Below are 18,269 nucleotides of genomic sequence, written 5' to 3' on the forward strand. Positions count from 1 at the left end.
CCATTGGTAGTCAAAGGATCAAAATCTAGAAAAAGTCTAGTGCTGGTTCTACACTACACCATAGAGTTGACAGATAATTAGGACCAAAATCCAACATCGCAGATTTCACCGTGGAAAGCTACATTCACAAACTGTGTGCGTCTCATTGAAGGTTGATAATTCACTGAACGATGGCCGGATTGTCTGGACAGATACCGCACTGTGGTTGATGCCGCAATTAGGAAAGTACTTCGTAATTTATAACTGCCTTAAACTGATCGAGGGGTACTCGTACAGCTAGCTGCAGGCCGGGGGGTTACCTAACAAGGATCAAGCTCAAATCTCCACTCCGCATCCGCGCAGCTGGCGGAGCAAGCTGGTGACGCAAGCTTTCAATGGACCGCCGCAAAAACATCCAATCTTTGACCACACGTATGTAGGTAGGGACGCAAGGCAAAGCTGCCTTATCCTCCCTCCCTACAGCCACCTACCAGGTACCTGGAGGGCAGGGCCCTGCAAAGTGGAGGCGAAAAGAAGCGGGCGGCGCATTTCAGTCCTCAGCCCCCTCAGGCACTGGGCATGTTGCATGTGCTTGCTTCATTCGATCGAACCAACTGACCAACTTAACCAACCTGTCGGTGCCTCTTTAACTCACCGACCTAGTCAATTCACTTTTGGTAGTGAACTGCAACGAGCTGTTATCCCTCGGTATACCTATCTTGAAATTGATTGTCCCAAGGGAGATAAAACAGCCGCGCCCAAACATAAACACAAGTCGTTCATTGTCGCTATCGATTGTCGCTTTTAAGTAGGTACCTACCAACAGTGGACAATTGACGTCAGACCCGCCATCGGCGTATCCTCGAGTCGCCCTTGGTCAAGACATCATCAACATAGAACACGTACAGACTATCAAGCTGCAGGACAACATACAGGATAAAGTAAGCACAGATATCCTGTCGGATGACCTCCACAGGGTTGTCCTGGCCAGACCACCATGGTTACGAGAAAACCTCTCCCCAGCGATGCTCATCTCGATAACTACGCTAGTAGCAGCCGACCGCCTAATTCGCTTCAAGACGACCATTCGCAACTTGACGGCTGGGCAAGGGAGGACTGGCGCTCCGATCCCGATGATATCAATGGTCACATTCCGATACGGGCTCACCAACAACTTGGCTCTTCCCCCGACCTCGGGCTGGTAGATGTACCCGACGTACTTCGTCCTGGCGCGGCCCCAGCGACACCCGGGAGCAGCTTCTCCAACCAAGAAGGTCCAGAGGAAAATGTTTGGAAGGACGAAAGCCCAAGACTACTCCCGCAGCAGGTGACAGGAAATAACAGCGGTGGACATCAGCCCGGGATCGGAGGTACAAGCCCAGCTACGATGAGCTTTCCAAGTGACGTGCCAGAGGCCCTCAGACCAGGCGGTGCGGGTGTAACAAAGCACAACACAAACCCCTTCAAGAGAAAACCGGCACCGAGCTCTACAGCCTCGGCGAACCACATCGTACCATCAGTGACACTAACATCACCCACACCGCCCTCGGCTCCTTTCTCTCAATTGAGCATCACGTCTAGCGATGGGAGTAACAATCCATGGCGGCCAGCTCTGGACGAGAAGAATAACATCATCGAGAAGCGCAAGGAGCCGCTAGCTTTCTCTAGTGCGGACGATCGGGAGCTAGGTAGGGATGTCTGGTCGTCTGCCGCAGACAACCCCCAAGACCCCCAGTCCAACGGTGCCAAGGCAGCAGCATCCCCAAACGACGGTCCCGGATCTCCAGCCTTGATTTCGTTCCCCACGGAGGAGGAGGGTTCGTCTGCATGGGGTGAGACAACGCGACCGCCGCCGCCCGCCAAGGTGGTTCAATCTTCTGGAGGGGCTCACGACGAACTGGTTGAGGGCAGCCACGCCTGGGACGACCTTGGAACTCGCAACAAGGGCAAGGGGCCAGTGATCCCTAACATTGCTGCCAACGCCAGCCAGACAAGTGAATGGAACCTCATTGACAGTGATCCAATCCCTGGCGATTTATCCCGGCAAAGTACATGGGAAAACTTTGACGACGCACCGGAAGCCGCCACTGGAAAGGCGCCCACGAGCCGGGCCACCACTACGGATGCCCACGGACCTAGCTTAACAGATCAGTTAGGTTCAGGTGCGATCATGCCCACTGATTCGGGTCCAACACTGCCACCTCGAACATCGAGGGATGCCCAAGCTCCGCAACGCGCCACTGATTCTGGAGCAGTCAAGAACGAGACCTATCAGATCAAGAATATCAATTGGTACGATGCCAATGCATCAAAGAATCCGCGCACATCACCTATACTTGTTCAAAACGCCAACGGCCCATGCCCCCTATTAGCCCTCGTCAACGCGCTCAGTCTCACCACGCCAGCAGACTCGCAGACGGCGCTGACCGATACGCTTCGATCGCGTGAGCAAATAAGTCTCACTTTTCTCCTCGATGCTGTTTTCGACGAACTCATGTCCCCAAGGCGACTATCAGAAGACTCTGCCCTCCCCGATGTCACAGAACTATACGATTTCCTGAAAGGGTTACATACGGGGATGAATGTCAACCCTCGATTTTTGCCTACAGATGAAGTGATCATGGCGTTTAAGAGAACGTCGCTCACGCATGTTCACCCAAGCCAGCGCAGTCACAACATGGTCCCGGGCACGTTCGAGGATACTAAAGAGATGAGGCTTTACTCGATATTCGCTATCCCGCTGATCCACGGATGGCTACCTTCGCAAGATGAAGAGGCCTACGCTGCCTTCAAGAGGCGCGCAGGCTCATATGAAGACGCGCAGAACCTGTTGTTTAGGGAAGAGGAGTTGGAGGATCGACTAACCAATTCGGATAGGGGCTTGACGGAAGAGGAACAGAGCTTATACCAGGACATTATCACCATCAAGGGATTCCTAGATTCGTCAGCTACGCAACTTACAAGGTACGGTCTGGAGGTGATCACCGAGGCCATGAAGCCTGGATCTGTGGCAATTCTCTTTCGCAACGACCACTTCTCCACTCTGTATCGGCACCCACAAACTCTCGAGATCTTGACGCTGGTGACGGATGCAGGCTATGCAGGGCACGCAGAAGTAGTGTGGGAGTCTCTTGTGGACACTACTGGCGAAAGGGCCGAGTTTTTCTCGGGCGACTTTCGGGTTGTCGGTGGCGCAGGCGATAATCAATACAAAACAGAAAACAGTCCACAAACGCACAGCAGCGCATCGGGCTCAGGCTCAGACGCTGCTGGCACTTGGCAGACGCCCAGGGGACGACGCGGCGACCGCAGTGGCTCAGGCGGCGAAGGCTCCTATAGTTCAGCGCCACAGCAAGTTCCAAGCTCCCCAATGACGGAGCAGGAAGACCGCGACTTGGCCCTGGCTATGCAGCTGCAGGAAGAAGAAGACGAGCGGCACCGCGAGGAACAACAAAGAAGACAGCGCGAGAGCTTGCTGTCCGAGCAGTATATTGAGCAACAGGCACATGGGCGTCACCAAGGCGGAGCTACGAGCCCTGCGACTAGCAGTGGCGGACGTCGGCGGACAAGTTCGGGGGCGGTTTCTGTGCCTGTGACAGGCACACCGGCCAGGCCGGCCCCCATTACTCAGGTCGTCCGGCCGCTAATACCTGCCCCAGTCGTGTCGAGGCCGCGAGTGAACAGACCGGTAGACGAGAATGCCACCGAGGAGGCACCCCCAACATATGAGCAAGCTTCGAAGCAGGAGGCTTACATTCCCCCCGAGGGCCATCCGAGCCATCCGGCGAGTAGCCCAGTTGTACCGGGGTCTCCGAGCGCCAGCACAGCTACGGGCCCCGGGACGGCCCCTGTCACGGGTATCCGGCCGCAAGGGATGAGACCGGATGGACGGATGGGCCCCGGATCATATCCGCAGTCGAACAGTAGTGCCAGCTCGGCAGGACGTGGAGGGCCGTATAGGTATGGGGTCCCAGCTGGCGGGGGCCCTGCAGGTCTCCCCCCGAGAGAGCGGGATTGTATCGTGATGTGAAAGTACAGAGGACCTTCGGGCTTGATGTTTGGTTTATGAGGATATGAATTAATACTACTAAACTGGGTCATAATTCTTCTATATTTTTATTTTTTATTTTTGTTCCTTTCGAATTGGTGCTGTTTCTGTGAATGGAAGTTTCCGGGTACATCGTGATTGTTTTTTTTTTTTGTTTTTTTTCAAGAGTGGTTCTCGTTTATTAGGTACAGTAAAGCAAGGTAATAAGAGGATGCACAAGGTCCGCCCTAGGAAATACAACGATTGAGGATTTGAACAAGACTTTATGCTGAATGACAAGTTTACTCAAAAGAACCAAAGTTTTGATGGACGGGATTAAGCGGCGAGTTCGTTACTGTCTCGAGGGGTTTTATGTTGAATTGGATTATTCTCAACTATGTTTAGACGGATTATACGTAACCGTTACTACGAAGTACATCCCTGGTAGGTATGTACCGGTAGATTGTGATTTTACGGGTTGGCTTCCCCTCAATTTGAGAGAAGAAAGTGAAAGTGGGTGGTAGGGTGGGGGTTTGAAAGAGCAGAAGCCCGCCCGACCGCATTGACTTTCTAATTCTAGAAGTAGTCTTTTTACGTAGTCGACGTTTGGCTATTAAGCTTGCCATCGGGGACTAAAAGAACAACATAAAACAAAAAGATCTTGGATCTCTCAAGAAGACGAAATCTTGGGGTACGGCGATCTAACTAAGCCTTGGTTGGCCGTATAACACGCCGATCTACTGTTACCGGCAGTGCTCTCCCCGACTAGACTGGTTCTAGGTTGCATCGGGTGGATAACAAACCAGGCTTTGCCAGGCGGCTGCCTTATCCTACGTCCCCCCCGCAGGCAGAAGTCATGGTTTAATAGTGACGGCATTTGATGCGAATGCGCCAGGGGGGGCAATTTGGAAAAGGTTGGGAAATTCGCAGTAGAATCCCGGATCCCTTTAAAAATCTACAAGTCGCTATGGTAGTATGAATGGATGTTTCTTTTTTTTTTTTGTTCATTTTCCCCTCCTCTTTTTCCCTTCATTGTCGCATCCAAGAGTGTAACATTGGCAAATGATGATCCTTGGAATTAGTTTGTGGAGAAGGCTAGTCAACTAATCACAAATTCTCTTTCCGGGCTTAAAAGACGGGAGAGAGGGAGAAAAATTCTGGGCTTGCCAGGTAACAAAACGCCCTAACAACAGCGTGGATTTGACCCCACACCGCCGTCTTGCTGAACCGATATCGTCTTGGCCCCAAGCGGAATTATAACCAAAATCAGCATCCTCACTGGTCTGGTTTCTAGGCCTTGTTTTCGTTCACTGAATATGGCCATCATCGAGAACTGGATCCCCCCTACGAGGGAAAATTGGGAGACTCTGCTCTTTCTGTGGAAGTTTTTCCCCATTGTAGGTTTACAACGAACACCAGGAACCTCGGGGCTTCCAACGACCAATTTGACTAAACGTGGCTGACACTTTTCTCTTTCCAGCTCCCATCTGTACAATGGCTGACTCCATGGTACCCGATGGGTAAAACGTCGTACCCGAGCATCTTCAACGTCCCGGGCCGTCTCGCCTGGTTCCTGATGGAGATACCCGGCGCGTCGATACTGCTCTACCACATGAGCACGCTGCCGGCCAAGCACGGCATCGACGACCTCCCCTGGCAGAACAAGGTGCTGGCCGGCCTGTTCGTGATCCACTACAGCTACCGCGCGGTTCTCTATCCGCTCATGGCGCCGTCCATGGCGCCCATGAACATCCTGGTCGCGTCCTCAGCCGTCTTCTTCCAGGTCATGAACGGCACGTGCCTCGGGGCTTGGCTGGCCGCCTACGGTCCGACCACGCAGGAGCAATGGGCTTCCCAGCTGGGCGGCGGCACCCTGCAGTTCGCCGTGGGGATCAGCATCTTCTACCTGGGCCTGGCGGCAAACTACTACCACGACGACGAGCTCCGCGAGATCCGGCGCAGGGAGGAGCGCAGGCGCCAAAACGTCGCCAGGGAAAAGGGCGTGCGGCCCGAGACTGTCGAGCGACACTATGCCATCCCGCAGGCCGGCTTCTTCAAGCTCGTCCTCTACCCGCACTACTTCCTCGAGTGGTGCGAGTGGTTCGGCTACTGGATGGCCTGCGGTTGGTCATGCACCCCGGCATTGATGTTCCTGGTCAACGAGGTCTTTTCCATGCTCCCCAGGGCAGTCAATGGTCGCAAGTGGTACGAGGATAGGTTCGGCCCGGAGAAGATCAAGGGCCGCAAGGCTGTCATCCCGGGACTGTTGTGAGCTCACCTTGTTGTTTTTTCTTTTCTTTTTTTTTTTTTTTTTTTTTCTTTTTTAAACTTTCCTTGCTTGGCCTGTCCGCTTGGGTAAATCTTTTACCACTATCCTTTTTTTCTTTGCCCGTAACCCACCAACCGACGTGGCCAAAGACGGCGAGACTTGACCCACTGAAGCGTCTCGTGACGTGCCACAGCCTTTTTTTTTTTTTTTTTTTTTGTTCTTAAACAAAGAAAGTGTCATGTATTTCGGTGATTACCAGCCACTTTTTTTGCTTTTTAGACTCGATTCGGTTCTTTTTTGGGCGTCTGGCAGACGGAAGAAATTGGAATGAGGGGAATGCTAATATACATGCGTAATGTGAAGATAAGCTGCTTGTGTTTGTCAATATTGCGGGTCAGATGGAAAGGTTTTACATGGATTTAGCACACATTACCGGGAAAGGATGTCCTTGTACTCTTGGGGATCCCCAGTCTCAAGCCAGCGGAAGAGGCTGGGATAATAGGTAGTAGATGCTGGGACTGGGGGGTATAGAAAAGTAGACCAACTTCAAGAACCCCGACCACTCTCAGACATCAAAAATTACGTCCTTGGCAAGGGCTTCACAGGGGATTGCGTGCATACTCCGTGACATTACCAACGCATAGCTGCCAACGTGTCAAGTTATTGCCTATATGTGGTAAATACTAAATTAGCATACTATCATATATGATAATGGAAACCAAATCCCCCACAGTATCTACCCTCGGAGTATGCCGATTAAACGATCAGCCTTGTCAACCAAGTCGGTTAGCAAAAGCCGGAGAAGAAGCTACGGGGAGGACTCCACCTTATAGTTGTAAGCTATTAAGAGAATCAGGCAAAAAGAAGGCGGGAAACAAAAGGCGGCTGGTACTCTACGTATTATTGCCGAGTTGTTATAGAATGCCAACACATGATAATATCAACATCCATAAATACCACCTAGCCCGACATATTCATCCCACTGAGCTTCTTACCAGTGCCAAGCAGGGTAGCGACACTGGATGGAACGCTATTGCGGTGGGAAAAAAAGTGCCCGAACCAGCATGTTGCAAGCTGACAAAACTGGATATAAGTCATGTTTTGTTGACGACATCTACGTAAGACTTTGAGCAGAGAAGTATATTTGTACTGTGTGGCCGGTTACGGAATCATCAACTCACAAATCGTGATAAAAAAAAAGCTCCTATTATTACATACCTAAATCATGTGAATTTTTGCACAATAGTATTCCCAGCCCTTCTCATACGCAGTTCTTTCTGGGAGATTGCGCGTCTCCGGCTGCTCACAGCGACAGGGTGGCACTTTTTGAAAGTATAGAGTTTGCTAGAACCTGGCTGCCCATAACACTACAGGCTGAACGCGTAGACTCTCTAGTTTATCATAGGGTCCTCGCTCTGTTCGGGGACACCTGTCCCCCATAAATGTGTGCACGTAGATTATCAGGATGTAAAAAGTATATGAATGCTGAAACAAGTATTTCTGGCCTAGTTAAAGGTAGTTCTCATCATCAATCTAGATAGTATAGAAAACAAAATATGGGCAATCTAGACCGTAAAAATCACTCATGTCACCACCTTAGGTGGTAAGCCTTTCCAACCCCCTCCTTTCCCACCTTTCCGAACATTCATCCCAGGACGAACCTATCTCGGAGCTCCGCAGTTCGGGCCTAGAACACACCGAACAGTACAGGTGACAGTGGTAAAGTCTGAAGAATTTAGAGTATCTGGTCCGAACTCAAAACCGTCCATTGTCTCTTCTTTTCTCGAAAAGCATCGCCTTGGGAGGGATTTGAGCGAGTTTCTTTACCCTCCTTCCTCCGCCACTATAACACCTGCGAATCACAAAGCCGCAGAAGGCTTAAAGAATACCTGGTATGTCCTTCTGGGTCTTTTTGAGCCCTTTACTTGTGCTAACGTCTTCGACTCATGATAAATTTTTGCAAAAGAATAGGGGTCTTGTGGGATGCTACAAAAGTTTATATCTAGATCTTACTGGTCGTAGATCATGTTCACATGTCCACTCTACCAATTAGCATTTTTTTCTGAGATTGAAGGATGGGAAAGAGCGAGGTTTCGGTGCAGATGGGGTGCAAACCCAAGGTTTAGGCTGATGGGAGGAAACCCCCTTACACCGATGTAATTAATGTAAATAGGACGGTTGTATTATCCGTATTCGAAACAGGTACGTACACCGTCATTTCGATCTAGTAACCGCAAAGTATTCAGGACCGCAGTGGTAGGCTGCAAAACATCGTGTTTGTGCGTAGAGATAGTTCTGCCTCGTGCCTTGTCGCAACAACTGTGTTGTTTCCTTTGTAACGTTCGTCCTTTTCTTCAAAACGGGCATTGTTAAGGAACATGATCGACTAGTTGGAGTCAAACTTATAGTTTACTTTCGAAAAAAAAAGAAAGACTAACAGAAAGTTCACCTAGTAATAACTAGACTAGTGCTAGTGCAACAACATGTCGACCACTTTCTGATGAACCACAGTGGAGTATCATCATATGAGTCGCAGGTATCAATTGGAGGTAGAAACGAGGAAATCAGTGAGTAAGAAGATATCAAAAAAATCAAACCAACGCGAGGACGACTGTTCCACTTGGCGCGTGTTTGGAAAAAGCTGGCAGAGAATTCAGCCGAGAAAGCATCGAGAAAAACACGCGACAAAGTCGTACTGGATGAAGCACATACATTTCTTTTGGGTAATCGCTGATAGCTGTGACATTGCCGCGGGACACCACATCAAAAAGAGAAAAAAAAAGAGCTCGTAACTGGTTTCACTGCAAAATTCCGAGACAAAAACAAGTAAGCAATTCATGCCAACGGCGTATTTAGCCAGTTGAGGGCAAAACAGCAAAGACAAGTGCTGGAATAAAATGACACGACGGTACACAACAGAACAGTAGAAAAAACAAGGACATCCGTATATTCGATGGAAAAGGAGGCAGTATCACAGTTTATTTGGCATCAAAGCCACCCGCGAACTGTTGAGTTTGCTTCGGTGTCACTCTTTGTGCAGATATTCCCTCTGCGAGTATTCCCTCAAGGGAAGTCTCGCCGAGGGGGGTTCTTGGAAGCTTACCCTTCTTCCGGCTGCCAGCTCTGCCCTCTTGGCTGGATTCTGAGTTGGATCATTGCTCGCATCTCCATCGGCTCCAGGGTTGGCCATCTGAGTCGTATTGAAACACGTCAGTTCTGTGGCAAATAGGGCCTCATGACGTATTCTGCAGGCTCTGACATAGCTACAGTGTGGTAGTGACTTACCTCGTACTCCAGAACCTTGATCAGCTTATAGAAACCCACGGCGATCAGGGCTCCAATGCCTGGTCCAACCCCTGATATTAGAGAAACTTTGTCAGTCATGCTGGTTTACAAATAATTCCAAGCAACATATAGGCAGTAAGTAAACTTACAGTATATCCAATGTTCGGGCTCAAAAGTCGCTGTAACGACACAAGGTCCAAAGCTGCGCGCGGGGTTAATCCCAGCCCCGGTGAATGGTACACCAACCATGTGATCGATCCAAAGAGCCAGACCGATGCCAACAGGTGCCATGTATGTTGCCTTGTGCTTCTCCTTGGCCAGCATCAAGATGGTGAAGACGAGCTCGGCCGTGAGCAATGCCTCGATGAAGACCCCCTGAACAAGCGATGTGTTCTGTCCGAGGCTGGTCCGTACGCTAAACTTTTGTGGAAAGAGGAACCTTACGATCACGCTGGCAAGCATGCCGCCGCAGAGCTGCGAGATAACCAGGCAGACGCCTCGAACGGCATCAACGGCACCGGTCATCCAGAGCGCCAAGGTGACGGCCGGGTTGAACTGGGCGCCACTTATGCGGAAAAAGATCCACACGTTTACCATGAGTGAGAAGCCAAAACTGAGTGCAATATAGAGTTGCTTGGCCAGGTTGAACGGGGCCGATGAAGGCAGGCCAATGTTGGCAACCTCGACGCCCGCAAATGCGAAGAAGAGGAACATGGTTGTCCCAATTAGTTCTCCGAGCATAGCGACAAAGTGATTCTTGACATCGCTGTTCATCCACTGCGTCCATGGCAGCCGAAGGACCTCGGTGCGCTCCTCGCGACTCAACTCTTTCCAGTTGATCTTGGGTGCCTGACTGTCGGGGCCATAGTGGCTGGCGTTGGATGTCGGGGCAAGTCGCATGAAGGGCTGAGGTCCTGCCATCCCAGGCCCATGCGAGACAGCAGTGCCGTAGGCGTACTCCTCATCATACTGATGCCGAGTATGGGGGTCGACCTCATACTCAAACTCTCGATGGCCCTTGGCATCCTCGGTGTAGGGTTTGGAGGGTGAGTCTAGGTTTGCGTAGGCAGGGTGGTTGAGGTATGCACGAGGCGGGCGTGCTCGGGGCATTGACCGGCTGTCAGGGTGACGACTAAGCTCGTTGCGTAGGCCCTCGTCATCATACTCATCTAGACTGTAGCGAAGTTTCCGCGTTGACGCTTGATCTCCTGGAAAGTAGGGGTTGTTTGCGCTGGTCGCCGTGCCAGCTCGGTTCCTGCTCCGGCTTCGTCTGCGGCGGCGTGATCCTCCTCCTGGTGTAGCACGGCCAAAGGTAGCTGATCTCGGAGTAGGGACAAGAGGTGGAGGGACTTCAGGGTCTGCGAAGGCAGGCGTTTGCTCCAACGGTGGCTGAGACGTTGGCAGCGGCGGTGATGACTGTTGCGGTTGGGGCTGAGGCTGGGATATGGTAATTTCGGGAGATGGCGCTTGCGTAGATGCATGAACGGCTTCCTGTGGACTGAGAATCTCTGGCTCAGGATTTGATGCCATGATGGTTAGATGTTTCCCACTTCCCAGTGCCAGTCACTTAGAGGTGGCTGCTGGCTCAAGTCGTTATGCTGTCGGTTAGAATGCGCTGTGGTGAGTGAGAACAGCGGTTAAAAGGTACGGTACTGAAAGTGTATAATGCGCCGAGTAGTAGTGGACATAGATAGTCAAGATGTAGTGTCTAATAATACAAGATTAGAACTAGAGGTAGATTGGGGGTCCAACTCCTTGATAAACAAGTAGGTCTGCGGGGGAACCTTCGACCGCTTGAGACTGAATTGGCTTGGAGCACATGTTATATCAAGACGAATATGGGCGTGGTACATAAGTAGTACTTGATGGTAGATTCAGGGCAAAGCTTGGCCACACCATCCACATTCGTCCCCAGCCCCCCTGCAACCGCTGGAAGGCTTTTCATCGTATACCCGGCTTGATCAAGGCTTCCGCCATGCAGCTCTCCCATTGGAGAGGAGATGGGAACCTAGCCCTGGATCCACATATGATAGAACAACCAGTATCACAGTAACAATGGTGAAGTTGCAGGCTGAGGAAAGCTCCGCCAGCATAGGGCGAGTTGCAAAATGTTCGGTGTGTTTTTCGTCCAGGGTTCCATAATGAGGGGGAAAGTGGTGTGGAGGGAAGATCCTGTAAGCCGATGTTAAAAAGAGTATATCCCGTCTTATACTTAGCATATGTTACCGAAAGACAGAAAAAATAAGGGGTGGCTGAACGATCGGCCATATGTTGAAGATACCGCAAATGGTTAAGTGACGTCAAATTGTGGTCGCACTTACTGAAACGTTGATCACAAGGATGATTTAATGCTGAAGAGGTTGGACGACACAAAAGTTTGAACCATCTGGGATGCTCCCAGAACCACGGCCTAGATGTTGGAGAGTAGATGACCAACAACTCCACTCTCGTCGCCAACCAACCGACCCCACCGGCGGCTCTTCTCACGTTGGAAGATATCCTCTCGCAGCCGGATCCCCGCGGCGCCTGACCGCTAAGTAGGTATTAGAGCAAAGCACAACTTCACCTGCAAACGCTATTATTCGCTCCCCCAGCCCCCTTTGAGGTCTAAGTAGGTTAACGGCTTGGCTCGATGGATGCGGATAGATCTCGATCGCCGAGAACCCTGCAGTGGCGCCAGCAGTCAACATGATCGAGACTTTGTGTGCTTGCTAGCAACCGTGGACTGGTCTTGTGCTGAGCTGAACAGGGCAATACCCCCTAGCAAATATGGTCTTTCGATGGACTGACTCGAATCACTACTGCCTTGAATAACCGCTGTCTGTACTCGCAGTAGTCATTCATGACCATACCGAGATATTGATTGCGTTGGCAGGCTGTTTCCAAAAGGACGCTCTCCCCAACCTCGCTGGCTTAGCAGGCTCTGCTGCGGTGGAGCCTTCGTCTCGGGTTGCGGGCCGTCGACAACGCACACTCGTCTGATCCTCATGGATGGGGTTTGTCCTTTCTCCCGACGGCCCTGGTGTCATTTTTCTCAGAAAGATCGTAATTACCCGAGTCCTGTTTGCAGTCCTGGTTGCAGCGGAACACGTCACGCGCAAAGGGCCACAGAATCATGTACCATCATATTCAAGTGGGAAGTCCCAGGGCAACAAGGGCCTCCAAGTCTGGGTATGTATCTTGTTGGCAAGAAAGAAAGATGAACATGTCTGCAGAAATCAGCGGACTCTATATTGCACTGTAAGTTTTTTTTTTTTTTTTTTTTTTTTTTTTTTTTTTTTTTTTTTTTTTTTTTTTTTTTTTTTTTGTTTTTTTTTTATTAAAATATATAGTTATTTCTCGGCGGTACGAACCTCGGTGGACTGAGAGGGGGAAATGAGTAGTAGCCAGATCTTAAGGAGATTGACGGGGCAAAACTTTGCGATTGCCGACCTTGAAAGGTTGGCCTTTAGCTTGAAGTGTACCGGCATGGTTGGAGTTGCATCGGCACAAATGAACCCATAAGTCGGGAATTTGCAACCAAGAAAATGATCAGCGGGCAGGAATCAGCAATAAGAGGAGTATGAGAGGGCGATCAGGAGGTACAGTAATAGTAACAAGCTGCACCTCGTTCCAAAATTGGTAGGCACGTTGAGGGGTAACAAGTACGAGCACGGGGTTTCAGGCCAGAGCGAAATATGATTGATGGTATGAGACAAAAACAAAAATACACATTGGTGTTGAGAGAATGATGGAGGCACACTTAACATATATATATACACAACATATAATATGTTCATTTCTTTCTCAGAGTAGCAAGGTAAAAATAAACAATCCGTCAAAATTGTTGGTCTTGGGTACCATCGCTCTTAGTTTACCCTTTGATCGACTGCGCGCGCTTGCCCAGCTTCAAGGTTGAGCCGGGTAGTTGCATTCTGAAGATTAAGTCAGGCTTAGTTCGTGAGTACGTGTGGGGGAGCAAACGGGTTTGACGTATTTCTGTAATGACGGAACTGTCATTCCTTGCCTTGCCTTATGAACTGGAGTGGTCGAGCGATTTAGCTCAGGGAGGAGATGCAGCTCACGGATCAACCCCCGGTTTGTGCGTGTCTGGATTTTGGAGAGATCCGGACCCGCTTATTAGCATTATGGGGGCTCCAAGCACGTGTGGGCGCGATGTCACGTCACTGAATCTCATTTTGGTGGCATTCTGTTCGTTCAGACTGACGGTTGTGTGTGAGCACAAGCAAACATCGCCTTCGATGACCGACGTGGGGAAACTGATGTTTGCCGTGTTCCTTGAACAAATTGACTGAGAATTTGGAAGCGCCCATATCAAACCAGCTACGCTACAGAAAGACCCTAACACTCTCTGTACGGAACGGAACCAGTCTTCTAATTGAGAGACAGGCAATTCGGGTCTCAAATATCGCTTCGACTTCTATTTCGGCATCACGAGGGAGTACGCAGTGAAAGAATCAATCAACCATCTTATCCAGACTGATTGCATCTTCTTCCAACAATCTGATCTATCCAAACCTGATGCAAAAATGCCCAATTCATTTTGGGACCTTCCAAATGACATTCTGCTGTCAATTTTCGATCAGCTTGACACTCGAGACAAGGCGGCTCTTGTCGCCATCAATTCCAAATATCTAGGTCTGCTCGAAAGGCCACTCTACCGCTACAATGTTCGCCATGAGGACGCAAGTGCGATGATGTGGGCTGCGCGCCGAGGCCGGCTTGACACGCTTCAAAAGGTCTACGCCGCCGGAGCAGAGCTTAATGACCGCACTTCTTCTTATGATCTGGACCTGAACCTGGCGAGGTTATCCCCGTCGCTCAACAGAGGAGACGTCGAGTTTACCGCGCTGCACCTGGCCGCGCGTGCAGGTCAGGACCGTGTGGTTCACTGGCTGCTTGACAATGGAGCGCGGATTAATGCCCCAGCTTTGGGACTCTGTCGCTGCGATATGCTGCTTGAGGATTTTGAGGTCGACGCCACCGGCCACAGCCATTCTGAAGATGTCTGCTTTTCCAAGACGCCGGTGACACCTCTCCACCTCGCGATATGCTTCGGAAGAGACTCCACCGCAGAGATACTGCTCCGTCGCGGCGCCTCGGCATTTCCCCCATTGCACCCCCGCGAGGATGTACCCGCCGTAACCGCCTTTCACATTGCTGCATTCAAAGGTCGACTTGATTTACTTCAGTACCTTGAGAAGACACAGCCGGACCTAGTATATGCGACTGACGGTTTTGGGCGCAACGCACTGCAATATGCCAGTCTCAACACTGGTGATCAGCGGGTCGTTCAGTTCCTTGTCGATCTCCAACTTGATCCGCCGGACGAAGAGGACGAGTGTCTCTGGCCACTAGAGTGTGCTGTCTGGAACCACAACTTCGAAGCAGCGAATGCGCTTATCGATGCTGGTGTGACAATACACGCCGATGGCACACGATTCACTGCTTTACACATGGCTTGCATCGGTCGCACGCATTCGCATCTTTCCAGAGACATGAATGGTGATATATGGGAGCAGTCCCGCCAAGAACTGCTTCAGAGGCTCGTTCAGCTTCCAGATGTTGATCTTGAAATGGAACGGAGCGAAGACTATTACCCGGAGCCGTACGAGGGCCGCACACCTTTAAGTTTGGCCTTGACCCAACCGATTCGGAATCTCGAGATCCTTTTGGAAGCCGGTGCTAGACCAGAGTCAGACACGCTGCAGTACTTGCTTGAGCCCGTAGGACACGATGACGAACTTGATCAGAAAGTTGTGATGCTGCTGAAGCATGGACTGCCTCTCGAGGGTATCTACGACGACAACGAGGAATTTGTGACGGTGTTTCACAAGATTGTTGATGACCATCTTTCAGCACTGTATCCTATGCTGTTAGATTTAGTCCTAGACAACCTAGGGCTAGCCAACGCTTCCGAGGCATTCCTTCGTCACATGTCTGACCGATTATTCATGAGGGCAGCGCGATATCCTTGCCATTTTGACTATGGAGCTCTGGCAAGATGCGCCAAACTCAGCAGAAGAGGCTATGGTCCTGTCACACTTCCTTCTTCGGAGCTCAGCCAGCTTCTGCGTCTAATCATCCGTAACGACAACGTGCGAGCCTTCAGCCAGTTGCTGGAAATTGCGCCTCACATTCTGGAGAACGATAAGCTCCTCCGCAATGTTTTGTCCGCATCACCCGAAAGCGATGGAATAAGCGCGCCCGGTCAAATACCGTTGAAGCTTCTCGGCATGAGAAACTGGGATCTTTCGCCGAAAAGGCCGCATTTGGTCATGGCTGTGAAGCGTGGCTTCACTGAAGTTGTCAAAGAAATGTGAGCAAAGTTATCTGAGTTTTGATGCCTCCTTTTACGCATGATTATGCTGTGCTCGGAAGTTCGTTCAGAAAAGGTCTAACAGAGCCAAAAACTAGGCTCACGAGAGGTGCAAATCCACAAGTGGCTGACCTGAACGGTGATGTTCCCATCGAAACCACCATTTCTTGTCCTCCCCACGCAAGAATGTCTGTGATGGAGTGTCTGGTCGAAGCAGGAGCCGACATATTTTGGCGTGTCAGAGGATTGGCTGGACACGACAAAGCCTCTTTTGCCAACTGCATGGTAATCAGCTACCGGGACGTATACCTGAACAATATTGGATTGAGAACCCCGATCACAGTTCTCGATAGGGCCCTCACTCAGTATTGGGATCTCACGGACGTTGTAAAACATCTCAAGCTCCAATCCGTCCCAACGGCGTACCTGTTCAGGTTTATCTGGACATGTGTTGCTCTTTGCATCGTCTGGCCAGACCGCAGCCAGCCGATTCTCAAACTCTTTGCATACTGGGCGACGCTTGATCAAGAGTCTCGGGGCACGTCCGAGACGCAATTCCTTCACGTACTCTGCGGGCTCTGGGAGTGGGTTTCCAAGGACAACATGCTGAACGTGCTACACAAAACAGCCGTGGAGATCATCTGGATCGTGAGGTATGGGCTCAAAAGGCCCATGGTAAAGCGTGCACCGTCATTCGACCAGTTGTGGGCGCAGATTGCCGATTGGATGATGGCCAAAAAGCGAAGTGGTGGTCGCAACCACCGCCTCGCACACCTCATGAAGGATTACTTCGTTATCGAGACAGTCGAAGGACCTTCGGGTCCCAGAAAAGTGATTGTATCGCTTTCTTCGGGCCAAGTGGACAAAAACAAGATGGCCGACTCTCAAAAGCGCATTCGAGCGACTAGAGATGCACCAGGTCCCGGTACGCTCAGAGACCTGAGGCCTCGAGGGGAAAAGGCAAAGGTTGAGACAACAAACACACCACCCCCGCAAGGCAAGTCCAGAGTGGAATGCATATTTGTCGATGAGACTCTGTGGCGCCACGAGAACAAACATGCTCTTGTTCCATTCTTGTCACGCTTTGAGACGCAAGCAAAACTGCAAAGAGAAAAGCATGAAAAATACAGCCAAAGAGGATACCTGCTTAAGCATTAATAACTATCATGGTTGTTTCCATGCTCGCGATTCGCCGAGGGTTGTTCATTCCCTCATTTCCTAGATGACTACATTTAAAAGCTCGGACAATGAAAAGTTCGGATACCAGTTGGGTTTTTGGTTATTCAACTATGCTAGATTTGTTTCCCCTCTTAAAAAGCCATGGATCACCGCAAGGGTAACTGATCGAGCAGAGTGTGGGGGAATAATTTTAATCTACCATCCGTATTAGACGATCAACCCATGGACATAGTAGTCAAGTTGAACGTATATGCTTGAATGGTGTGGCGAGGCCAACTCTTCGACGGATGGAGTTTATTACCCCCGGGAAGTTTCGAATGGCGTCTCGTTGAAAAATCAAAATTTGTAGAATCTACGACCAATCGAGTATTAACCCTGGTTTTGCTTGTTCATGTTGTTGCACCCAGGAGGCTGTTACTCCGAGATGATTCCCATACTCTAGGCAGTGAGCAAAGAACCACAAGCTATCAGATGGCCACAACGCCGTTGCAGTAACGCCAAGATACCAAAAGCCTGAAAGGTGTCAAGCTTTATGCAATTTCTGATTATTGTTAGTGTCAGTACCAGTGTAGTGTTGTGACAAAGACTTGGTGGGCACGCACTGTCTAGACCCAAAAAGTCCGCGGCCATGAGTATCTCCAGGCAAAGTTCCGTCGGGATCTCAAGGTCAGGAACGTCCTGATCATCCCTGTGCTTGTACCAGTAGTGGAAGTAATCGACGACCTTGCTCAAGACTACGCCACTGGGCGGTTGTCAGCCTGCAGCCTATCTTGAGTAGATTGATTGGGGGGAGTTGTAGTGACGAAAAGGGCTGTTGTGATCAGATCAAGTGTAGAAAAAAAAAAAAAAGCTCCATGCAGTCCTGCAAGAAAACCTGCAATGCCTCGTCAGGCAGCTCGTGAACATTGTTCGACTTTCATCATCTGGAAACAGGGCGCGACGTTCAAGGCAGCCTCGTCAAGGCTAAACAAGAATGAAAAAGCGGCAAAAGAATTGCATCGGAAAAAAAGGACAGCGAAACCTACTTGATGTCCTCAAAATGACAGCGTCCAGTCTCCGACTCGCTAAACATGCCGTTGACCATCTTCCTGATCGTCGAGCTGACTGCGGCCGCCTCTCGGAGGACCACAAACTCGTAGCCCTCTCGGGATATGAGCGTGATGTACTTGCTCTTGGTTTCGTCGTCAGCCTCCATTATTGACACTTGTCTT

At 50.4% G+C, this 18,269-nt stretch overlaps 6 protein-coding genes across 6 annotated transcripts; 4 read left to right on the plus strand and 2 right to left on the minus strand.

Moving 5' to 3' along the window:
- Positions 1-976: 976 nt before the first annotated feature.
- PgNI_07027 (uncharacterized protein) lies at positions 977-4,009 on the plus strand (the record flags this gene model as incomplete). Its single annotated transcript, XM_031127045.1, has 1 exon — positions 977-4,009. The coding sequence occupies one exon, from the start codon at positions 977-979 to the stop codon at positions 4,007-4,009; it is 3,033 nt and encodes a 1,010-aa protein (XP_030981402.1).
- Positions 4,010-5,193: 1,184 nt separating this feature from the next.
- PgNI_07028 (uncharacterized protein) lies at positions 5,194-6,278 on the plus strand (the record flags this gene model as incomplete). Its single annotated transcript, XM_031127046.1, has 2 exons — positions 5,194-5,403; positions 5,487-6,278. Exons 1-2 carry the CDS (start codon positions 5,323-5,325, stop codon positions 6,276-6,278), a joined length of 873 nt encoding a protein of 290 aa, XP_030981313.1. The 5' UTR covers positions 5,194-5,322.
- Positions 6,279-9,253: 2,975 nt separating this feature from the next.
- Positions 9,254-11,090, minus strand: PgNI_07029 (uncharacterized protein; the record flags this gene model as incomplete). Its single annotated transcript, XM_031127047.1, has 4 exons — positions 9,254-9,280; positions 9,379-9,465; positions 9,561-9,631; positions 9,710-11,090. 4 exons carry the CDS (start codon positions 11,088-11,090, stop codon positions 9,254-9,256), a joined length of 1,566 nt encoding a protein of 521 aa, XP_030981314.1.
- A 578-nt stretch (positions 11,091-11,668) lies between these two features.
- PgNI_07030 (uncharacterized protein) lies at positions 11,669-11,941 on the plus strand (the record flags this gene model as incomplete). Its single annotated transcript, XM_031127048.1, has 2 exons — positions 11,669-11,734; positions 11,900-11,941. 2 exons carry the CDS (start codon positions 11,669-11,671, stop codon positions 11,939-11,941), a joined length of 108 nt encoding a protein of 35 aa, XP_030980717.1.
- A 1,822-nt stretch (positions 11,942-13,763) lies between these two features.
- PgNI_07031 (uncharacterized protein) lies at positions 13,764-18,106 on the plus strand. The gene is made up of 2 exons (XM_031127049.1): positions 13,764-15,879; positions 15,978-18,106. The coding sequence occupies exons 1-2, from the start codon at positions 14,090-14,092 to the stop codon at positions 17,035-17,037; spliced, it is 2,850 nt and encodes a 949-aa protein (XP_030980716.1). The 5' UTR covers positions 13,764-14,089; the 3' UTR covers positions 17,038-18,106.
- On the minus strand, positions 17,582-18,253 carry PgNI_07032 (uncharacterized protein; the record flags this gene model as incomplete). The annotated part of the gene is made up of 3 exons (XM_031127050.1): positions 17,582-17,586; positions 17,661-17,800; positions 18,084-18,253. 3 exons carry the CDS (start codon positions 18,251-18,253, stop codon positions 17,582-17,584), a joined length of 315 nt encoding a protein of 104 aa, XP_030980715.1.
- Between the last annotated feature and the right edge of the window lie 16 nt (positions 18,254-18,269).

Source organism: Pyricularia grisea (genome assembly GCF_004355905.1).
Source record: "Pyricularia grisea strain NI907 chromosome Unknown Pyricularia_grisea_NI907_Scaffold_4, whole genome shotgun sequence".
Taxonomy (NCBI): Eukaryota; Fungi; Ascomycota; class Sordariomycetes; order Magnaporthales; family Pyriculariaceae; genus Pyricularia; species Pyricularia grisea.